At 40.6% G+C, this 24,086-nt stretch overlaps 2 protein-coding genes and 1 pseudogene across 2 annotated transcripts; all 3 read left to right on the top strand.

Moving 5' to 3' along the window:
- The first annotated feature begins 2,623 nt into the window (after positions 1–2,623).
- LOC115250835 (uncharacterized) lies at positions 2,624–13,420 on the top strand. The gene is made up of 7 exons (XM_029841064.1): positions 2,624–2,672; positions 2,780–3,466; positions 4,026–4,151; positions 4,238–4,281; positions 4,355–4,453; positions 13,156–13,167; positions 13,289–13,420. Exons 1-7 carry the CDS (start codon positions 2,624–2,626, stop codon positions 13,418–13,420), a joined length of 1,149 nt encoding a protein of 382 aa, XP_029696924.1.
- A 1,066-nt stretch (positions 13,421–14,486) lies between these two features.
- Positions 14,487–17,231, top strand: LOC115250787 (uncharacterized; annotated as a pseudogene).
- Positions 17,232–19,826: 2,595 nt separating this feature from the next.
- Positions 19,827–22,152, top strand: LOC101061391 (uncharacterized). Its single transcript, XM_029841060.1, has 5 exons — positions 19,827–19,881; positions 19,973–20,665; positions 20,797–20,925; positions 21,012–21,049; positions 21,612–22,152. The coding sequence occupies exons 1-5, from the start codon at positions 19,827–19,829 to the stop codon at positions 21,708–21,710; spliced, it is 1,014 nt and encodes a 337-aa protein (XP_029696920.1). The 3' UTR covers positions 21,711–22,152.
- The last annotated feature ends 1,934 nt before the right edge of the window (positions 22,153–24,086 follow it).

The raw sequence follows: 24,086 nt of genomic DNA, 5'->3' as shown, positions 1-24,086 counted from the left end.
AGCAGTAGAATAGAAAAATGACCATTTTCAACAATTTTAGATATCTTGTAGTTTCAGAAAACTCACAAAATAGAAAAAGGCTCTTCTGTGGTTGATTTATAGATATTTGATTCATTGTGTACATTCTACATTGTTCAGGATGATCAGGATCCTTGGTACAATAAAGGAGGAAATAACCAACACACACTTGATTGTCTTGTCCTCCAACAGTCAGTATCTGCCACAGGCTGTATCTGCCAGGGCTTTATTTCCCCAGGTTTTTGATTGGTGCAACAACTGACTGGAGCTAAATGTCACTAAAACCAAAGAGATTGGTGGTGACTTTTCCAACAAGCACTTGCAGCTGTTGCATGTTTCTTATTTAACAAAAAAATATCCTTAAAGTAAAGACTGTAAATAATCCAGAATGTGCAGCTGTTAATTTAGTGTGGCATATAAATTTTAGAACTTGTCTATCTGAATAAGACACACAGGGTATGATGAGAACTTATGTAGACACCCTAGGTGTTAGCTTACACACCCCCACACATGTGACGCTGTGCAGTAGAAACAAAACCACAACATCAGTTACTGCTCGACCTGTTTGCTGTCTGTTTTTGCATTTGCAATCATATTTATTTTCTTTCTTTCTTCTTCTTCTTGGAATGAAACATTACATAATTATATACACATCATGTAAAGAAATACCAAGTAATATACCATACCATTCATACGTTACCATACGTACAGCCATGGTTTTAGACTATGATGCAAAACACTTAAAGTTTTGACATGTTTAAAAATAATCCTGTACTTATATATTTTGTCCTGCAGTCAATCTTCTTCTAAAATAAGATTCAAATAAAGTTGCAGCCCTTTATTGTCTAAAATGTCCAAATGTGTTTTTTGTAACACAATCAGAATCTTTTTTTTTTAATTGTGCTGCAGCTATGACAGCAATACTTGTACATACTTGCATGGTGGGCTTGACTTTTCCCCTTCTGTCTTGGTGGTTTCAAACAGGAAGTCTTTGCTGTGTCTTAACACACAGCAGTCAAACTACATCGCTTCACTGTCTTGACTTTGGCATTCAAATACAAGAACTATTGTAAGGAAAATGACATTGCTGTAATGTTAATGTGATCCCCATTGGAGTAACATCAATACATGTTCTTGTCAATCGTGTTATTTCTGTTTGTATTAAGCACATTTATCCATCGAATTGTCTGTATGCAAACATTTTTAGATTAGATTATATTTTAGATTATAATGACACATTCACTTGAGTACATACATTTTGTTTAATATGTAGGTTAATAAGTGGACTAATTCATGATTTTATAGGCTTACAAAAACACAATATTCCAGTTCCTCTGATATACTCCGTGTTGATTCTATCCATGTGCAACAGAGAGTGCTTACATCTTCATCAGTTCCTCCTCCAGCTTCTCTTGCTGTCTTCTCCTCAGGGCCACTGTCTATGGGCCAGGGCCACCTATGCGGTGTTGCTCTGACTTTCCTGTTTTGAATTGTACCTATCTGGGCATTCATTCAGGGTGTCGTGGCATGATCAACTTTTGGCTCATCACTAGTTCCATATACGCAACATTGCTCAGGCAACATTGCTCAGGCAAATCATCCCATGGTCTCCCATGGTGTTTTATACCACTGCTTTCCACATGGCACCCAGTTCTGCGTCTCATTTTCCCCAGACTAACCCTCAGGCTCAGACTAGATCTCACCATGTCTCTCAGACATATCCGCATGGATGCAGGGCCACCACCTTCAACTTAACCATGGTGAAAATGAGCTCCTTCTTTCCTTGGCAAAACTATCCATTCATCAAAACATAGATCACAAAATTGGCCCCTGCCTGTTATCGAGGCTGTTTGAAACCTTGGAGTCATGATTGTTGACCATCTGAGGTTTTGTGATCATGTAGCATCAGTCTCCCTGTCATCCCGTCACTTTGCCATATCCAACCTCAGAAAAACCAGGCCATTAAACCTACAAATGCTGATACAAGTCATGGTGATCTCCCATATTTCCACTAATTCAGATAGTCCAACGAAAGCAGGCCCATGCCACCTCACTGCTGATAGAGGTCTACTGTACCTGCCCACATTAAGATCATGTCATTCATGCTGACCGACAGACTAATACCTGAATCTGCTCCCTCTTACGTGAACAATCTTGTTTGAGCCCATGCTACCCCTCTTTGCTGCATCATTTTCCAAAAGCTGTCTGTCATAATAATTAGTGAGCATTCACTGGATGCATTACTGCAACATGAAAAAAATAAAAAAGAATGATTGCTGGTTGGTTGGTTGGTTGGTTGTTGTTGATTGGTTAGAAATGATGCACATTATAACTCAACTCAAATTGAATTCTATTTATATATGATGCAAAATCCTATTCTTAAGGTAATCCAAACAATTTTCTTGTGGGTTTTTTTAACCTTTAAATCTTCCTTTGATTTTTCCAACATCAATTTTATCAAGCAAATCTGACATTACAAGTGATCGTGTTTCCTGTATCTCACAGCCTCGATTCATCTCCGGCTGCCCAATCAGATACGAGTGCAGCATTTATCAGTTTAAAAAGGACCAGTCTTCTCTTCACTCAGCCCAAAACTTGGAGCAAGATGACATCTGCAAAGTTGATCTTCTGGCTGATATGTTTGGAGAAATTTGGTGAGGATTTCTTTTTTGTTTGTATTTTGTTTATTTATGGCATCATTTGCAAAATTCTAGATTTAAACATTAAACGGTGTTCATTTCTAATTATATTTTGTTTTTAGCTCAGACAGCTACAATGGAATTTTCTCCATCTTTGAATTGGAAGACCAATTATATCTTAGTCAAACCTGGACAGAACCTGACTTTGCCGTGTCTTCACAGAGATTATTTTTCTACCAGGATCTCTTGGTTTAAAGAAACTCTGGGAGAGAAGCCGATTCTGATCTGTATGTACTGGATATCAAGTAAATTTTGTAGCTGTGCTAATGACTTCAAAACCAATCCACGTTTCCAAATACATCCTGGTAACAATGGAACTAATCTGACAATAACAGATTTGAGGTTATCAGACTCAGCGACGTATTACTGTGTAAATCGGTATTTAAATGTATTTGACTTTACAGAAGGTCATAATGTCATTATAGAGGGTTCAGGGTTGACTATAGATCAGTCAGCATCACAGTCTATCCAAGCAGAAGGTTCTGTGACGCTGAATTGTACAGTCCATACTGGGTGGACTTGTGATGGGGATCACACTGTTTACTGGTTCAGAAACTCTGGACCATCTCAACTGGGACTCATGTACAGCCATACAGGCGGGAATAAGCAGTGTGAGAGGAAAACCAACACCTGTTTCTACAGCTTCTCCATGAAGAACCTGAACACTTCTCAGACTGGGACCTACTATTGTGCTGTTGCAGCATGTGGACACATTCTGTTTGGAAATGGAACCAAGCTGGTGTGTGGGGGTGAGTGCTCTAATTTTGTGCAGATTATTTTCTGTATATTGTAGAAATAATTTACATATTATCTCATTTTAAAAATACTAAGCCAGCATCCAGTAATTTATTTAAATGTCCATGAAAAGGTTATCCTAATTAGCTCTGTTCAGTTGGTTTATATCTAGTGTTTTATCGAAACATTTACCAGTTCAAACAGATATGGCCTAAATAACCCCCAATTCTCTGTTTACACAGAGCTTTCAGTATCTAAAATGAGGAGAAATTGTAACATTTAAAGCCTGGTTTGAATTGTACATGGACACCGTGACAGTCCTTTAAAAACATAATATTTGTAGTCAAAGTATCACTTTAACTCATTACTTTTTATGTCAGTATAGGTTCTGTTTCTATATTGTTACTTTATAAAATAATTTGTGACTGGCGATGTCTATTGTCTCCCTGAATTACACAGTAATGACATCATAACTAGCTTAATATAAGAGAGAGGACAAATTTGTTGAAATACTTAAATGATTGTTTGAAACGGCATCGCGGATATCACAATTTCTGATGCATCTCGTTACAGATGAAGGAAACCATCTTGTTTTGGTGTATTTCCTCAGTGCGGCCTGGATATTTACCATCATCGTGGTTGTTTTATTATCCATTTCAGTTTTTATGACAAAAAGGAAAAACAGTCATCACTCTCTGGGTAACTGATGTAATATATTTTGAAGATTCTTAAAGGTAAACTGGGAAAATTACTTTAAAGAAATCTCTTCCTGTGTTTTAAAACAGACTCTCAATCAAGAGTCCAAGCTTCATCCAGAGCAAATGCAGAGGTGGAGACAATTTTATATGTATAAATAATCCTTATTTACACACACTAACTTACCCTTTATCACATATCTCCAGGGCTACCAAGAGGAAAACAACCTCCATTATGCAGCTTTGAGGAACAACCAGCCCAACAGATCAATGCAGAACAGACAGAATGAATGTGTGTACTCTGCTGTGAGGCTGTAGATGTCTTGTTGTCATTGCAGCTTAACACAGGACCTAATTAAGTATTTTGTATTTACTCATACCGGTTTCTACATTTTCAATTGTATCATTTATCAATCTCGATGAAACAAAGTTTTCCTAATAAAGTTGTTTTTTCTGGCCATGTCGACAAATGATAGATTACCTCCATATATTTATATTCATTTTATGAAGACAAAGCTTGTATCGTGCTGTTGCAGTCCTTAATTTGTGAAGTCAAAAGCTCCAACAATCGTTTTCACAAGCATTCATATCCATCGGACTATTAAGTTGACCAAAACACCCACTGGATGAGACAAATGCTCCATTATGTGATCATGACCATGTAAACAGCAGCAGGCTATGTCTTGGATACATAGAAATGCTAAGGCAGGGGTAGTATTATCCAAAGGGTTGGCGTACTCCTGCTGTGGCCACCGTGGTCTCTCCTTCCCGGAACGATTTTTCCCAGGAACGATTTTTGCTTATTTGGGATCCAATTTGCCAGCAGCTTAGAAAACGTTTAGCTATCTTTGTTGACCTCTTTTTTGTAAAACTTGGGGCATAAAGTCTAAAAAAACAGATAACAAAATTGAACACAATACAAATATTAATTGTTGATTTAATTAAAAATTACTACCTGCTCAAGATTCCCAATACAACTGAAACCTTGACATCTGTCTGCTGCTTTTTGAATCTGCAGACCTTGGTTAGCTTCCTAATTGGTGCATCAGCATTCAGCATGATGAAAAGCAGTCACAGCTGCCATTGTTAAGATATAATCAATTAAAATTTGATTTTGCAACAAAAGACCTTCAGCAGTTTTATTAGAATTATGAAAAAACTGGCCAAGGGATTTTTGTCCATCCCTCTATCAGTCTTCGACTTCTTTATCTCTTTTAGGGGACAGGTGGCCGCTTATCCCACTTCTAACTCACAAAGACAAACAACTGTTCATGCCCTCATTCACTTCTAATGTCAATGCACATGGACACGGGGAGAACAGGCAAACTCTGCACAAAAAACCCCCCTGACTGCAGGAACCTTCTTGCTTTGTGGCAGCCATTTTAGCCCCTACATAACCGTGCCACCCCTGTGTCAGTTCACCTCATGTGTGTCTCACCTTGTGTTGTGCCACTTTCATCATGTTGTGATTACTGATCACAAAGTGCCATAATCATAAAGCAAAATCTTTACAAATATTATGGTTATGGCATAATCATAATCTTTGAAAATATTATGATTATGGCACTTTTGAACTACCGTATTTTCACTGTAATAAAAGGCGCAGTCTCAGTTACGGGTGCTATTTCTGTATTTAAAACATACATAAGGTGCACCGTATTGTTAGGCGTGTGAGAAGAATTATTGTTGTTATTACTATTATCGTTTCAATGCTATAGTAAGTATAGTAAGTAGATTTAGAATGTTTAATCAAAAGGAATGTATGAGTGTTTGACTCAAGTATTGTAGCTGTTATGTTCCCAGCACTGGGAGGTATCATGTTCAAGGACACGAGGAAGTCGTAGAGATAGGAGGAGAAGGAATCATGAAGTTGTTTTGATACCAATGTTGTGTGAACCAAATAAAAGAGGAGAGCGAGCAGCAGACGGACGGAGTTGAGAGAGGAAGCTTGAACTGCTCGTCAGCTCTCCCTTGCAAGGCCACCTGTTGTCTGTGTGGTTGATCTGAGTCTAGTAAACGAACAGCGCGGGTGACCAAACATCACCCTCACAAAAATTGGTCCTTCGAGCCGGATCCCAAGACCTGGAGAGGAGCGCCGTGGGACGACCGAACGCCGAAGTCTGTGCACAGCCGGAGTCAAAAGGACGTCCGAAGTGAAAGACCTTTCATCACGAGTTGACGGAAGGCCGGTCTTCGTCCCTCCCAGGGCGACCATCTCCAGTGACGGGAGGAAGGCACTAAAACAACTCAGAGAGAAACCATAGCGACAACGGAGTGAGTATAAGACACAAAAAGCGCTACACAGAAAATACCGCGGTATTGCCTGCCTGGTCATCGGGAGAGAAGCAGAGGCAAGATACACCCGCCTCCTCGGAGGTAGAAGCCTGGTGTATACTCTCCTGATCGAGAACGATTGACTATAAGGCCACGGCAGGGGGGCTGAACTAGATATCCTGTATGGATTGAGGGTTGTTCAGTCGGGAGATCAGGCGTCTCCATTCAAATACATAAAAACTGATGAAATAAAGTGCAAACATGGGCAACCAACATTCCACAAAAGGTGCTGAATTCAAAAACCCAGCATCATGTAAACACATGGAAGACAAATATCCAGGTTCATGCTCATATGTTCAGCTGTGGATGACTAAGTTCGATTGGGATGGTAACTTAGACAGGCCAGGCAATATTATAAAATTAAAAGAAGTTACCATACTGAAACCCAGCAAGTCCTCATGTGCGTTAATGGCAAGAAATGGGGCACTGTTAGAGGAGATTGGGTCCCAGTGGATCCAGCCACTCAACAACCATGGCAGCCTAACAGCCAAGAACTAAATGACAGACTTGACAGACTGTACGAGCGCATGCGAACTACTTTTACCAGACGAGCTGACTACAGCGCCATTACGGCCACAAGACAAAAGACTGACGAAAGTTTTGAAGACTATAGCATGAGAATGAAAGATGTGTTCCGGAAAAATAGTGGAATTCCGTATGCGGAAGAACCAGAAGGTCCCTACCAACAGCAATTAAAGCAAGCTATACATGGGGGATCAAAATCAGAGATAAAAATCATGGGTAGAGAGACAATTAGTTGATTTCGGAACTAGTAACCTAAACCGCTATGAACAACATGCTATGCATGCTGAAAGACAATGCCAAAAAAGTAAGAATCAATCAACAGGCATGTTTTTCAATGCCAACCCTCTCCCAAGCCGAGGCCGCGGACGTGGGCGAGGCCGAGGCGGAAGGGGAGGAGGAGGCAATTCCCGTGAAAATGATCGGTGTCATTATTGTAAAATTATGGACACTGGGAACGTGATTGCAGAAAGAAACAACGTGACCAGAGATACAATAGAGGACAGCAGCAAGGTTCTAATCCACCTCAACAATGACTAGAACCGGAAAAAGATGTCACAAAAATTAAAACAAATCGGGGCACAAAAATTGACCAATTTGAAAAAGATGACTTAGAAGATGTTTTAGACTTAGAAACCATCTTCCTGTTTGCTGAAGGCAAACCAGAAGTACAACTGACCGTGTTAGGTAATTCTTTAACATTCTTAGTAGACACGGGTGCAGGTAAATCAGTAATTAGAGATCCAATAGCCCTGGCACCAACTTCTACACAGATTTTTGTGAGATCAGCAAATGGTCTCATAACTAAAGAAAGAATGTCAGTTCCTGTAGATGTTTGTGACCCTGTAAGTGGAATCACACTTAAAGCCCCTTTCGTGATCTCCACCACATGTCCCGTAAATCTGTTAGGAAGAGATCTTATCTCTCAGCTTTAGTTGATGATTCGTACCACAGCCGAAGGAGTGTGGTCTGTAGATAGAATGGTTAATCTGTGGGTAAGAGAAGCAGATGATGTCATTCTTAGGACTTGTGAATTTTTGCAGATCATGGATCTTAGATTATGCGAAAATAACTGCCCCTTTACAAGCATTGATGTATGATAATCCCTTAGCAATGACTGATGTGTTAACTTGGACCCCTGAAGCTGAAAAAGCATTTACACACACAAAGCAGGCCCTTGTAGGTGCTGGAGTGTTAAAGCTGCCAGACTATCAGAAGCCTTTTGAGCAGGTCGTAGATTGCAAAAGTAATTTTATGACTTCAGTTTTGTTGCAAAAACACGGAGATAAGAGGCAGCCAGTGGCCTATTACTCCCACAAGCTAGATTCCGTAGCTTGTGCACTCCCACCATGCGTTAAAGCAGTGGTGGCAGCATCTGAGGCAGTAAAAGCCTCCGCAGGAGTGGTGCTATATCATGAGCTAACTTTGCTAGTTCCACATGCAGTGTCAATACTGCTGCTACAAAGTAAGATAGCATTCCTGTCGCCCGCACGTCATCTTTCCTGCATGGCAGTGTTGCTCTCTCAGCCGAATCTGACGATTCGACGCTGTACGACCTTAAACCCAGCGACGCTGCTACCCACCGCAGAAGAGGGACACCAGCACAACTGCTTGGATGAGGTCTCCATTACGGTCCTGCCGCGACCAGATCTCAGTGATGTCGCGTTGACTACAGGACAGACACTCTTTGTGGATGGATCATCGAGAAAGGATGACTGTGGACGCACTAGAACTGCCTATGCAGTAGTCACAGCAACCGAGGTGGTGGAGGCGAAATCACTTCCCTCCTCCTATTCTGCTCAAGCTGCAGAACTCGTCGCACTCACACGTGCCTGTGAACTAAGCAAAGGACAAGATGTTACCATTTATACAGATAGTCAATATGTTTTTTCCACGCTGTTTGTGTTTGCTCAACAATGGAATTTAAGAGGGATGAAAACGTCGACCGGCAAACCGGTCATGCATGCAGAACTGTTAAAAAAGTTATTGGCAGCAGTACAGCAGCCACGTAAAATAGCTGTATGTAAATGCACTGCACACACTAACAACACAGACGCAGTCTCACAAGGCAATGCCTTTGCTGACAGAGCCGCAAAGGCTGCAGCAAATAACAACACACTTCTTGATAATATAGAATCATTTACCTTAGAACCTGCAGATAATGATATTCTAAAAGAAATGCAACAAAGTGCTCCAGAAAAAGAAAAGGCCACGTGGAAGAAGCGAGGAGCCAAACTGGATGATAAAGGACTATTAACCATAGGAAACAAGCCAATCCTTCCCCGGAATATGCATAAATGGGCAGCATTAGTGAGCCATGGGCCATGCCATGTCTCAACAGGAGGGATGGTACAGATGGTTAATGAACATTATTATACTATAGGATTTCATACATACTCAAAAAATTTTGTTCACAATGTGCTATTTGTGTAAAACACAGCCCACAGGGAGCCCTTAAGGCCCCTGCAGGCACTACACCATTACCAAATCATCCATTTCACACAGTTTTTCTAGATTTTATTCAGCTAACACCATGTGAAGGTAAACAATATTGTCTAGTAGTGTTAGATGGATTTACTAGGTGGGTAGAAATTTTCCCCACAGCAAAAGCAGATGCACTGACAGTAGCAAAAGTTTTATGTAGAGAAATCATTCCCAGGTTTGGCATCCCGAAGGTCATCTGGAGCGACAATGGAAGCCATTTTGTAAATGAGATAGTGACTTTGGGCATTGATTTGAAGAATCACTGCGCATACCACCCTCAGAGTGCAGGGTTGGTTGAAAGAGTCAACGGTACTATTAAGAACAGACTGAAGAAATGTATGGACGAGACAGGAAAGAACTGGATGTTTTGTCTCGACCTGGTGAAATTATGGATGCACATAACACCACACAAGAAAACAGGCATCACACCCTTTGAAGCATTATATGGGCAGCCTTATTGCCTACCATACTTTGCAACAACAAATGAGCTAAAACATGTTGAAGAAACAATAGCAGATTATCTGAAAAAAGTGTTACTTAACCGATGTGTGAATACTGTAAATGTTCTGCCTAGTCCTGTGTCTTCCACAGATTCCACCCCCCAGGAACCCATTCAACCGGGCGACTACGTGTGGGTGAAGAAGTTTGTGCGGAAGAGGTGGAACACGCCTAGATGGGAAGGCCCTTATCAAGTACAGCTGACCACAAAGACTGCAGTTCGAGTGGACGGAAAACTGTCGTGGATACACCTTTCCCATTGTAAGAAACAGAAAATTCTTCCAGGTGAAGGCGAGGGAGCAGTGGCGGACTCTCCGTAAACGGCTGACGGCCTGTATAGGTCCAGCAACGGCTGAACCCCGTCGGAACCTGTGAAGAGGATCTAAAAGGAAATGAAGTTGTTCTTCCTAATTGTGGTGAGTGCTGTGACGGCAGGACTTGTGAGTTTTGGTCTTTGGAACTTCCGACAGGAGGGAGGTAATCAGGGACAGAAAGATGCTCTGAGACAGGATGAGAGCTACGCGCGCGCTAAACGCACCGCAGTTAGCCATTTAGAACATTCATGGTTAGAACAAAATCCAGAGTCCTCACACACTTACAGTTTGAATACATGGTGGCGCTATGCTACTTTCACAGCTTGGACACAGAATCATTCAACACAGAGGTGTCCAGAAGGTTATAACTGTACATGTAACTATCCCGCTTTCGCGCCAGGAGACAAAGGCACGCAATTAGTGGATAAGGGATGGTGGTTATGTGGACACAATGCGTATGCAGACCTACCAGCAAACTGGTCAGGAGTGTGTGCTCCAGTACATCTCAAGGATCACACAGTCATAATTTATGCTGCTAATGCTAGATCTGCACCACAGTTGCGTTCCAGGAGAGATTTGAATGACGAGTTCAAACCACATGACTCAGTGTGGGGCACAGATGTACCACGAGAGTTTAAGCATTGGTCAACCGGAAATAAAGTGATCATGACTCTCTTTCCGTGGCTAGGAATAGGAAAGAACATATTGAGATTGGAAACAGTTGATTACAGGTTGAAAGTATTTGCTAATTTGCTCTCACAGGAGTCAAGGAAGAAATGACAGCGCTAAGACTGATGACCATGCAGAATAGGATGGCCTTAGATCTCATAACGGCCCCCCAGGGAGGAGTGTGTGCAATGGTAGGAGATTACTGTTGTACGTTCATCCCAGAGAATGATGCGGACGGTCACCTGATAGATAGCACATTGAAAAATTTAACTAAGCTACAGAGAGCTATGATTGATGATGGTAGTCCCCCACCAGACTGGCTTACAGGAATGTTGTCAAGGTGGAGGGAACTGTTGTTCAAGATAGGAATGATGATAGGGATAGTGCTGCTAGTATTAGCCATACTAGCTTGCTGTGTAGTACCTCTTGTTCGGGGTTGCATTGGCCGGCTCGTGGGATCAGCTGTTACTAGTACTTTGCTGCAGGTGGAAGAACGATCTCTACTGGACAACGATGAAGAGGAATCAGAAGAAGAATGGACAAATGTGATGCACGATGTAAATGAAATGTTTAAGATGTCTTAAGCTGTACACATGTTGAACTCTGAGTGTAAGAAATGTGTTTCTAGGAAAATGACGTAATGCATTTAAATTTCATGAAATGAAATGATGTAATACTGACAATGAGAATCTAGACGCATTTAACGATAAACAGGAGGGAAATGTGAGAAGAATTATTGTTGTTATTACTATTATCGTTTCAATGCTATAGTAAGTATAGTAAGTAGATTTAGAATGTTTAATCAAAAGGAATGTATGAGTGTTTGACTCAAGTATTGTAGCTGTTATGTTCCCAGCACTGGGAGGTATCATGTTCAAGGACACGAGGAAGTCGTAGAGATAGGAGGAGAAGGAATCATGAAGTTGTTTTGATACCAATGTTGTGTGAACCAAATAAAAGAGGAGAGCGAGCAGCAGACGGACGGAGTTGAGAGAGGAAGCTTGAACTGCTCGTCAGCTCTCCCTTGCAAGGCCACCTGTTGTCTGTGTGGTTGATCTGAGTCTAGTAAACGAACAGCGCGGGTGACCAAACATCACCCTCACAGGCGCATGCTAAAACATACAGTAAAAAATGACAACGGAAGTAAAATGGTGAGTTTCGTCACATTTATTGAACAAAATATTCATTCTTCCGCCACAAAACCATCAAAATTTTCATCTTCTATATCTGAATTAAACAGCTGCACTATTTCAATGTCCAACATCCCAAATTCCTCTTCTTCATCATCTGAATCAGACTCACCAACCGGTTCCGCTTCAGCGTTGATTTTGTGAAAGCTCTTCCAATACATGAAGACGGTATCATAGCCCATGTGTCTACAATCCACCCGCATATGGTGGCATAACCTGCCCGCCGCTGCCTCATAGTCTTTGTGAAGGAGTGTTCGCCTACCGTCATCCAGCGCTCTGTCCGTTTCCGTGGCAGCCGAGAACCACGGTGAACGACGACTTCTCGTGCCCCGTTGTGCGTATCGCCACCGTGCTGGTCCCTTTTTCTCCACTTTGTGGGTCAAAGGGATGTCAAAAGTCAGAGGGGTCTCATCCATGTTGGTGATGTGGCTGGGCGCGGTTATCTTGTCGCGGCAGTAGGTGCGGAAGATGGCCACCCTCTCCTGGTAATCCGCGGGCAGCCGCTGCGCAACAGTTGTCCTTGCGTGTATGGAGAGATGCCGCCTCCTCATAAAGCGAAAACACCAAGACGGACCTCCTTGGAAGTGCTCAATGTCCATTTCTTCAGCTATCGCTTTGGCCTTTTGTCGAATGGGCACAGTAGAGACGCCCCTTCCAGCTGTTTGCTGTTCCACAACCAACTGTTTCACTCGGTTTTCCAGCTCGGGCCACCTTGCTTCGTTCCCACAGGACATTAAAATGTCTTGCAGCTGCTCGATTGCCATTTTCAGCCGCGTATTCGATGGCCTACAAATTGCTGCTTTATGTTGTGTCCATTTGATGAAATCCCTTCCACTTCCTTCCAATAAAGCCTCCATGGTCCTTGATGGACTTGTAATCATCTTTAGTATTTTCACCTTTTTGACATCACTTTTATATCCAATGGCTATCAGCTAAAAATCCTCATATTGAACCTCATTTTGGATCACCCATCTAACGTCCTATGTTTGTTCACCAGGATGAATGGCAGGTAGGCCCATAGCAAATTGCAGAAGTAAACTTCAATAATGAAAAATCACCAGGCAGGCAGCAGACAGTGGCCAGGGCTGGGACAGATGTTAAGTTATGCAAATGGAGGTGTGCTGTGCCAGATGCCGGATTGGTCATCCGAAGATCAAGTATCTGCCAATTGGTGGATTGTCCAGGAGGGACTAAATTTAAAGCAGAAGATTGCTGCCACCTGCAAGCTCCTCAACTTCCTCAATAATCCAGTGGGCCTCTGATGTGTTTTGAATCATTGTGATGTGTAAAAGTGCACAGCCACATTTTTTATATTGTTTTCTCCTGTTTTTGAAGTTAGGTAGATTAAGGAATGTATTTTGGTTATTGCCTGTTCGGGAACATTTTGGTTGTTTCTTTTCAATTAGACTGATTCTGATTGTTATTTTGGCTAAAAGTCACTCTGAGGATATTTGTGCTGATAAAACCTTTTGAATTTTGATTTTTGGAATGATCCTTGGTATAAATGATCACCCATGTTAACTTTTGATTAACTTTGTGTCATTGGTCACTTAGACCTTGAGGAAGCTGGGGGTTTGTGTTAGGCTCAGAGTTCCTAGACTGGTTGTAACATGGAACAGTAAGGGTCAGTAAAAGGAAATGAGTCCAGGAATGAGTGCTGGAAAGTCAGGCATGAGGCTGTGGAGAGAGTGACGGGAGTGGCAGCATTGTCCTGCTTATGGCAGAACAGATGGTGACAGGACTCAGTTATTGCTTTGCTTGCAGGATTTATTATTTCTTTTTTAGAACAAAGATACTTTCACTGCTGAAGGGTTTTTCAAATATGGCTTTTAGTTTTCTGAATCACAATGCTCTCGTGACTTGACAGTGACTTTAATTATCCAGCTAATCATATCATAACAAACTTGCATTAATATATTCTGATGTACACATGATTTTTAGTCTCTTTGCATTGCTCTACTGGACAAGCCTGGGAAATATATGAAGTTGAGAAGTAAAAGGATCATTAGAATTATGTTTTGTGAGTTTATGATCTGTGATTTTTGCTAATTATTGCCTGTGAAATGGCTCCTGACCATCCAGTCCTGATACAGATGCATTATGTTTTCCCAAACTGTTACTAAAAATTGACTGTTTAAGTTGCAAGGATCAATGCAAACCCAGATGTGTCATTCTTGGATTCAAACAGAAAGCCCTCGTATGTTTTTTTCATGTAGTTTTCCACAAGTGCGTCTAAAAAAATCAACACGTCACAAGGTCTCAGAGAAATTCATACCCTTGTTTCCTTAATAAGACATACAAAGAAACCGGGTCGGCCAATCACAGTCAGTCAGTAAACTCAGGCTTGAGTGGAGGAAAGGACAAAATTAGTTTCATTCAGCACAGCAACACAATGGTATTTACGTTTGTTTTCTATCTGGCATGTGTGATTGCTGGGAAGATGGGTGAGTGATTTATTATTCTTGTATTATCTATCTAATATGGCGACTCTTAGCACTGGAGCGCTCTCATTTATATTTTTAGTATGGAAAGAAACAAACAACCCTCAAAATAATTCAAAGCTTTGTTTGTTCTGTTTTTTCAGGTGAGATGACTGTTCTGATGGTTGATAAAGACAAAAACTTTACAGCAGCTATTGGTGACAGTGTAACTTTGGGATGTTTCATCAGATCTGATTTTGTAGCAAAGTATTATTGGTATAAAGAAATAATGGGAGACTTTCCAAGGCTTTTATCGAGCTTCTATACCTTTGATGAAAGTGCAAAGTTTTATGATGAATTTGGAAAACAATTCACGTTTTGCACTGGATGCAAAGAAAGAACAAAATCACTTGATGATTGCCAATTTACAGCACTCTGATACAGGAACGTACTACTGCGCTAGTAGCTTTTCAGAAAAACTTGAATTCAAAGATGGAATTACAATCATCATAAAGGGTTCAGGTTTGAACATCCCAGTCTTTATCCAGAGACCAGAATATCACTTGAATCAGTCAGAAGGTGCTGTTAGGTTCAACTGCACTGCACATGGCAGAGCCATTGACCAAGAACACGGTGTTTACCAGCTGAGAACATCTGAAAAATCTGATCCAGGAGCTCTTTACACATGGAAAAACAACACTTGTTTCTACAGTTTGCCAGCAAACAACCTGGCTGTTTCTGCTGTTGTAACATGTGGACACTTTCTAAAGCTACCCCAAAAGCCACCTGGAGCGGAGGGTGAGTCGGTTTCATCTAAGAAATTAAATATGAGACAATGCATCATCTAATCTCTCTGAATCTGCAGATGGTTATCTTAATCTGTATATTCTGAGTGGAGCGTTGGCGTTCACCACCATTCTGGCCAGTTTCATGGCTGTCTTACTGTGCAATATCTACAAGAGCCAAAGCGGCCGCAGTGGAGGTAAAAGTTTTTGTGAACTTAAAGTAAGTAAAACACAATGACATAATGACGGTTTGTTTTGTTTCAGGAAGTATCTTGAGATATTCAGATGATCCTACCACAAATGAAGAGGTACTTGTTATCTATATTAATAAAAACATCCTGATTGCTGTGCATCATATAGGTATTTCCCACTTTCTGTTTCAAGGGCCACACAAATGAGGATGTTCTCCACTATGCTGCCTTACGGACGAGTATGGCCGACAGACCAAAGAGACAGATGGGAGCCATAAACGAAGAATGTGTGTACAGAAGAGTAAAGCATCATCGCTAAACATGTTTCAGCTTTTGGTGAATGATTATGTACATTGTTGTGTGTAAGAGTTTATTACTTTGTTTCTTAATACTGTTCATATTCTTAATCTGTTCAATGTGTATAAAATACAGTAACTTTTTAAGTGATATGTAATGCTTGATCAACCTATACAAACCTGTCAAGATTGTATTTTTTTCTTAAACAAAGGAGAATATCTTTTTTTTAAAAACATGCCAACATAAAGTGATTTCAACTGCCAAGTTTGCATGAATAATATTTTTGCTGTTTAATGTACTTTGGTATACATCACCTGGGCCTGAGTCTCAGCAGCAAACCCGCAAATGTGAGACTCACAAGATAAGATTTCTGAAGAACCTCAGAGCTCTTATCTAAAACACTCGTGAGTGGAAACACATTGTAAGAGCAATTTTAATTTATCGAAACCTCTGAAATATCACTTTTATTTTGGAGACCATGCTACTCTGACTTTTTTTCAGATGATGGGTTTAGGGTTTATTATCTTCTCAACATTACTTGAAATATAAACGAGATGTTCATACAATTAAGATCTGATTCTGCATTCAGGCCTTTAGCTTTAAATGAATGAATCCTGAACAGTCATCATCTCAACAGACATCATCCCACCTGTGTGTGGTACAAATCTGGTAGTCCCATGAAAATGATGTCAGCCATATCTATTACTTAATCGTACACAAATGCAATTGTTAGTGTCTTTGGATATCCTTGTAATATTTGGTCTGTGCAGATTTTTTTTTTTTCAAACTTGGAAAAGGAACCTTTAAACATTCTAAAAGGTTCCTGATTAGTGGTTGAGGTGCATGTGGTGTCACATCACAACACATTTGGTGACTTTGGTGCAGAGCGATGTGAAAAGCAATTATAGAAAGTGGAGGTAAGAGTGTGCACTATTGCAGTTCCCACTTTAAGAAACACAACACACAAAAATGGACAATTTAACTCAAGAAGATTCTGTGATTCCAGCTGAGCTCAATAAAATCAATCAAAAACATACCTAATTAATGTTTTTGTTAAATCTCTTTTCTCTATTTCAAATGAAAAAAATAAAGATGAGTTGTTCCCCACCAACACCTGTGTTGATGTGTAAACATCCTGCAGCCAACTGAGTTGAAAGAAAATCATTTTCTCACTTTGTGTCTGAGCTCCTGCTCTGATCAAGCTCACTCGCATCGAGTTCATCATGGTGGTTTTATCGGCTCTTGTACAGGATGTCAAAACGGGTTTTGACCCAGATGGTCTTTGTTGGCTCTGACGTTTTCATGGCTTTTGTGTGTTACATGTCTCCCACAAAGGAAGAGGGCGGTGCAAGTGTTTGTAAGGTCACCTCATGAGTGTATTTACTTTTTGTATTTTTCTCAGTCTGTACAAAATAAATTAACTGGAAAAGTTCTTGTCTGTCATCGGTTTAGGGTAAGATGTCTCCTCAAATGTTTCTAATTCTGCCTGTAAGAAAATCCCATTTTTCCACAGTTACATGACATTGAATCTCCACCATACAACTTGAGTACAACAAGCAATCGTTGCTGCTGATACCTGCTGCAGTCTCTGTCTATTTAACTAATTTGTGGCTGCAGTAGACAACTGTTCAAACAGCATTTCCTTTGTAATGCAGGTCTTTGTTGCCACAGTTGCATGTCAGCCAACAAATCTGCATAACTGTTCTTTGAAAGGTAGCTAACTGCACACAAATATTGAGCATGTGGGCAAAGAGTGAAAATAATTCTGCAAATAAAGCGTAGAAGTGTACAAAGAAGTTAACAGACTAGTTTAAGCTGATCTCCTTTTCCTTTGTGCGACTAACCTCCTGCTGTCAAGCTGCATGACTCAGGAAGTGTGATCTGAACACATCTTTGACAATTCAAGCACATACAGACCACAATCACGGTGTGCTTCATTTGAACGCAGTAACTTCTCTGCTGGTGCTGCATCCAAAACGTAAACTGACAAATGTAACATATCGCTTCAAATGTGAATGCTGCACATATTCTGATCTTTTTACTGAATTCCCAATTAATTCTCTAGCCCACATATCAAACATGTTCAGAGTGAGCACATGCTCAGGCTGCGTCCTGAGCCCTCCTCTCATCAGTTTCTGCAGGTGCTGACACCACGGTAACTTATCGCTAGACTATTTTGAAAGAATCATATGACCTGGTAAATAAATTAATTATTATTAAACTAACCTTTTCTGCGGTTTTTTACTGTGTTATTAACAGAGCCATGATGGAGGTGACCTCTGTTATGCTGCTGTCGGGTTAAAAAAAAAATCCCATTAATGATGGAACTCAGTATCAATTATAAAACTAAGAGGAAATGTAAACTATATATCAAAGTTAAATCAAAGGAAATCCAGTTAATTTAACTTTTTGGATACATTTTTTCCGAGGATGTGGAAATGGGTCTCTTTAACAAAAACAACTCAGTGTCCATAAAGACAATCTATAAATATTCTGCATGTTGAGCATCAATGTTACGTCTCACATTTACTTTTCACTGCTGCGGTGAAGGTGGCGCAAACCTCAGAGTTAAAGTTTCCATTAGTGGAAAAACAAGTCAGAAGTTGAATACAGGAAGGGCAGCCTGCTCAAGTCTTGCTTGAAAATTGACAGAAATAAAAAAAGGTTTTTCAGTTTAGATCCACATCAAATGTACTCAACTCTAATAAGAGGCAATGTGGTTGTGGTTAGGTGTCGCAAACTACCACAAAGACAGACACTTTATCAGATCTGTACAAGGAAGGTTCAGGAATTTTGGTCTTTGGGAGTGGAGTTCCCGTGTCACCTTTGTTTTTTTCTGGATAGACGACTTTGTCCCACAGTCCAAAGGTTTTATGAGATTAATTTTGATGGGACAAAATTGGGCCTGGTGTCCATAGTTTGGGATCGACGTCAGCAGCTTTGCTATCTAAAGCTAGCAAAGTATGAGATAGTAAAGTATGTCATCAAAGATGGTGATGCTGATATTTCACCTACGCCTGTTATATTTAAATTCAAAAGCAAAGGTTCTACTGTATCCTTTCAACGGAACAGAATGGCTATGATTTCATTTGTGTTAAACAGTTAGTGTGAAATGTTTCCCAATCAGGACAAACAATACTATACTTTACTATATTTTTTAGCTGTTTCTTGTAAATGTACATATTGCATGACACAACCCCATCAGTGTGGCTACCAGTAAAAGATTAGCTCTCAGTCTAACGAGCTTTAACGTGTGCTTTGTCTGTGTGGCTGCTGACAGGAAGTCTATGCAGAGTTTCTGTTCAAAGCTGACCACAAAGAAGTAACAACCAAATATATTCCATTGTAGCGGCGTTCTCTTAAGAAAGGTTCTGTTGTGATCAGTCGAGTTAATTTCACAAGAGAAGAGGATCATGATCAACTACAACATAGCAGGATTCAACTGTTTCATCCAAATTTGTGCAGCAAGAGAGTGGTTTCATGCATGTTGGCTAATGTTGGCAAGATGAAATTTGGAGGATATATTATTATTGTAATGGTTCATGTGGAATTCATTGTTAAGAATATTCAGAGGATCCCATCAACCAGCAATTAAAGCAATGGGGACACAATTTTTTGTTGTAAGAGCAAAATCAACCCCTCTTTCAAACATTTTCCAGTTATGGTGAATAAAGGTGTGCTTATCTCTCTTGTGTTGCTAATTAAGTAGACCCCTCCCCCACTTTTAAGCCAAATTCAAGAACTTTAACCCAGAAGCCAGGTGGTTTAAGAAATTGTTCTTAAGAAATTGCTTTTGACGTAATCTTCATCGTGTGGACTTGAGCTTGTTCGACAAGGTGCGAGCCACTCAGCACGTGTTCATGGTTTCCAAACAAGGGCAGTCAGTGTCACTTCTTGCTAGCCAATCAAATGAACTTTTTTCATGAATCGTGAATATATGGAGGATCTCAGCATTCATCTACACATTTTATCACGATGGAATCACTGAAGTTGGCCTTATATATCCCTTGTTTTTGCTTGTGGAGTTTCGGTAAGATTTATCTTCTTGCGAATGTATTAATACCCTCATGCTAAACATCTACACAGTTTTTTCTAACTTTGTTGGTTTCTTTTTCCTTCAGTCCTAACAGATGAAACATCCTCATTTGTATATCCAGTGAATAGTTTATTATTTGCTAATGTTGGGGAAAATGTGACACTGCAGTGCTCCTGTAAAGACAAGTCTGTAAGCAGGTTGCAATGGTACAAGCAAACGCAGGGAGAGAAACCAAAACCCATCTCTATGTTTAAAGATCATGATAAAAATGTAGTCCTCGGTAAGGAATTCCAGATTCCAGATCGATTTTCAGTGAACATTACAGAGGGTGTCTCTCATTTGAAGATTGTAAATTTGAGGATTTCAGACTCAGGAACTTACTACTGCACAAGTAGTTTGATGTATGAATTTAAATTTGAAAAGATCTATCTCGTCCATGTAAAGAGCTCAGTTTTGAATATACCGGTAGAGGTCCATCAGTCACCATCAGGGTCTTTCCAGTCTGGAGGTTCTGTGACTCTGAACTGCAGAGTACATACTGGGATCTGTGATAAGGAACACACAGTTTACTGGTTCTGGAACTCAGGAGACTCTGCACCAGAGCTCATTTACACCCATGGAGGCAAGAAAGAACAGTGTGAGAGGAGAACCAACACCTGTTTCTACAATTTGTCAATGAAGAACCAAAATATTTCCGATGCTGGGATCTACTATTGTGTTGTTGAATCATGTGGACGCATTCTCTTTGGAGATCCAACCAAGCTGGAAATTGGACAGAGTAAGCCGAACAAAGCTCAATTTTAAAAACATCACTACATAGTGTTGGAAAGAAACTTTTTTTTTTATATTAAACCACCCTCAAGAAATGTTTTATACTGTTTTAAGTAATGTTTTTGTTGTGTTATGCAGACAAAAGCTGGTTTTCTGACCATCTCGTGTATTACTTGACTGGGGCTTTGGTATTCACCACCATGCTGTGTGTTTTACTGGCAATACCAATGTTAAAACAGTGCGGGAGGATCAGCTCCCATCGTACAGGTAAATATCCTTCAGTCAGTTATTTTACATTTTAATTGACAGGTCCTTTTTTGGACAGTAAAAATGTGTTTGATGTTTTTAAACAGACACTCAAAATGATCCATCCTGTGATATGACTGAAAGGGTGAGTTTTCATATTCTGAACTGATTTTTCCCTTTTTGGGGTCACAGGGATGGTGCAAATATGGAATGTTGCACATATGGATAAGTTGCCAGTTCATTGCATGGCCCTATGTGAGCATTTTTGGAATCGTTACCTTGTCCAAGGGTACCTCAGCAGTGGTCTGAAAGTGTTCTGGTCGTAATGGTATTATGTCTGCACCTAACAAGTAACCCTCCGTTTCTCAGTGCAATCCCCCAACACCTTCAATTCAATGATGATGTACAGTGATGTTTTATATGAACTCTTGAAGGATGAGTCTTCTGTGATTAATGATATAAAAAATATATATCCATCTTCTACCCTCGTTCTTTTAACAGGAATTCTGTGGACAAAATACATATATTTCAAAATATAGCCTAATTTTGAGGAAATTAATTATCCTTTGCACTGTGTTTGATGGTTTTCTGAATGATACTGATGTGATTTTGACAATATTATTACTCTATGTCGGTTTATAATTTGATCTTATCAGTTTTTGTGGTCTAAAGTAGAGAGTGATTGTTTTTTTCTGTTTCCTCACCAGGTTCAAGAGGGAAATCTCCATTACGCCACTTTGAAGAAAAAAAAACTTAACAAATCAAGCAATGAAAATGAATGCGTTTACTCTTCTGTTGTTCAGTGATGCTTCAGCTGAAGTTGTTTTTTTGTTTTTTTTACTTTGTCACAATGATGCATACATGGTTTTTCACAAGTTGTTGAAAACAATATTTTTGCCCTCACATCTAGAATACAATGAGACAAAGAATATATTTTATTTGTTTTTACTCTCAAATAAGCTGTAAAACAAAAACACATTTTAAAATAAAACAAAATTAAACTCTACTACCTGCTCTGCCTTCACCATGGCCTGAAACCTTGACCTCTGTCTGCTGTTGTGTGCATCTACAGGCTGGTCTTGGTTGACTTCCTGTGTGGTGCATCAGCATTGGTAATTTCTCTGGTAGTTTGCCTGGCTTTCTCGGCGACCAATTTTACTTCAGTGTAAAACAGTAGAGTACAAACATGACAACAACCTGAATAATCCTGCTGCACTCAACTCTTATAATAAAAAAACAATTTAAAAAGAAATTTTTGAAAATTGTTTGATTTACACACTCTAAACTGCATGGGTTTCCTGTATGAGTTACAGGAAAGTTGGTGCAAAATGTAAAATGTGCTAACGAACGTAACTGAAGAAGCTCAATCTCCGACCTCTTATCTTCATCGAGAGCATCACCTCCTTCTCTATAACCTGCTGATTCCACTCATAAAGCCAAATAATGGGCACACCTCTCTGGGTGAACAGTTACTCCAGGTTTGCTGACTGAATTACCAAAGACTTTGCACTTGCTCTATTGTCTGTATTTGAGTGGCTCCCATTCAAACTCTTCTTTGTCCTGCTTGAAGAACTCAGAGGAAAACAGATACTGTACCAACGTGCCCAGAGATGTCCAGCTGCTCAGTATTTGATCCTTTCACCACTCCCTCCCCACTCACTCACACATGTACCCCCCAAACGATCGCTTCAAACACACTTTTGCCACCCCCATGCCTTTAAATTAAGAATAACCTTTATTGTTCGCTTTGGAAGGACCCGTCAGGTAAATTGGACTTCCAGCAACTCAATGTATCAACAGGAGTCTGTTACAGATTTTAAATGAGTTCAGCCACAGCTCAGTCCTTTCCTGTAATTGGAGTGTGTTGTCCAGTGCAGTTTGCTGTTCAGCCACAACCTGATGTACCGTATTTTCACGACCATAAGGCGCACTGTATTAAAAGGCACAGTCTCGGTTATGGGTGCTATTTCTGTATTTAAAACATACATAAGGCGCACCGTATTATTAGGCGCATGCTGAAACATACAGTAAAAAATGACAACGGAAGTAAAACAGTGAGTTTCGATACATTTATTGAACAAAATATTCATTCTTCTGCCACAAAACCATCAAAGTTTTTATCTTCTGTATCTGAATTAAACAGCTGCACTATTTCAATGTCCAACATCCCAAATTCCTCTTCTTCATCATCTGAATCAGACTCACCAACCGGTTCCGCTTCAGCGTTGATTTTGTGAAAGCTCTTCCAATACATGAAGACGGTATCATAGCCCATGTGTCTACAATCCACCCGCATATGGTGGCATAACTTGCCCACCGCTGCCTCATAGTCTTTGTGAAGTAGTGTTCGCCTACCGTCATCCAGCGCTCTGTCCGTTTCCGTGGCAGCCGAGAACCACGGTGAACGACGACTTCTCATGCCCCGTTGTGCATATCGCCACCGTGCTGGTCCCTTTTTCTCCACTTTGTGGGTCAAAGGGATGTTAAAAGTCAGAGGGATCTCATCCATGTTGGTGATGTGGCTGGGCGCGGTTATCTTGTCGCGGCAGTAGATGAGGAAGATGGCCGCCCTCTCCTGGTAGTCCGCGGGCAGCCGCTGCACAACAGTTGTCCTCGCGCGTATGCAGAGATCGCATATGCTACGCTAATCGATTGCCGGAGCGTTTACTGTAGTGCACTCACCAAAGGCGAACTGCAGATTTTGGAACTCAGTCCACACACAAGGCGCACCATATTATAAGGCGCACCGTCGATTTTTGAGAAAATCTCAGTGTTTTAGGTGCGCCATATAGTCGTGAAAATACGGTACTTGTAGAACTCCACAGCCTCCACCTCAACTCTTTCTCTAAGAGCTAGTCATAGTTTTGGTCTAGACATCCCAAAGTCAGTGACTAGTTACTTTGTCTTTGAGGCGTTGAGGTGTGGATGGTTCATGTGGCTCCAGGCATTCCATGACCAGGCTCCTATACTCCGTCTGATTGTTGTTACTCCATCTCTTTGTTGCCCCTGATGCATCCCACAATGGCTGCGTCATTGACAAACTTCTAAATTTGGCACAGCTCAAAGTTGTAGTAAAAGTCTAATGTGTACAGGGTTAATAGTAGAGGGCCCAGCACTGTGCCCTGGGGTGCTCTTGTGCTGCTAATCACAGTGTCTTTCAGCCTGGTATACCGTGGCCTGTC

This window comes from Takifugu rubripes, chromosome 8, assembly GCF_901000725.2.
Source record: "Takifugu rubripes chromosome 8, fTakRub1.2, whole genome shotgun sequence".
Classification (NCBI taxonomy): Eukaryota; Metazoa; Chordata; class Actinopteri; order Tetraodontiformes; family Tetraodontidae; genus Takifugu; species Takifugu rubripes.
Note: the sequence above shows the minus strand (reverse complement) of the source record. Positions and strands in the feature narration are given on the sequence as shown.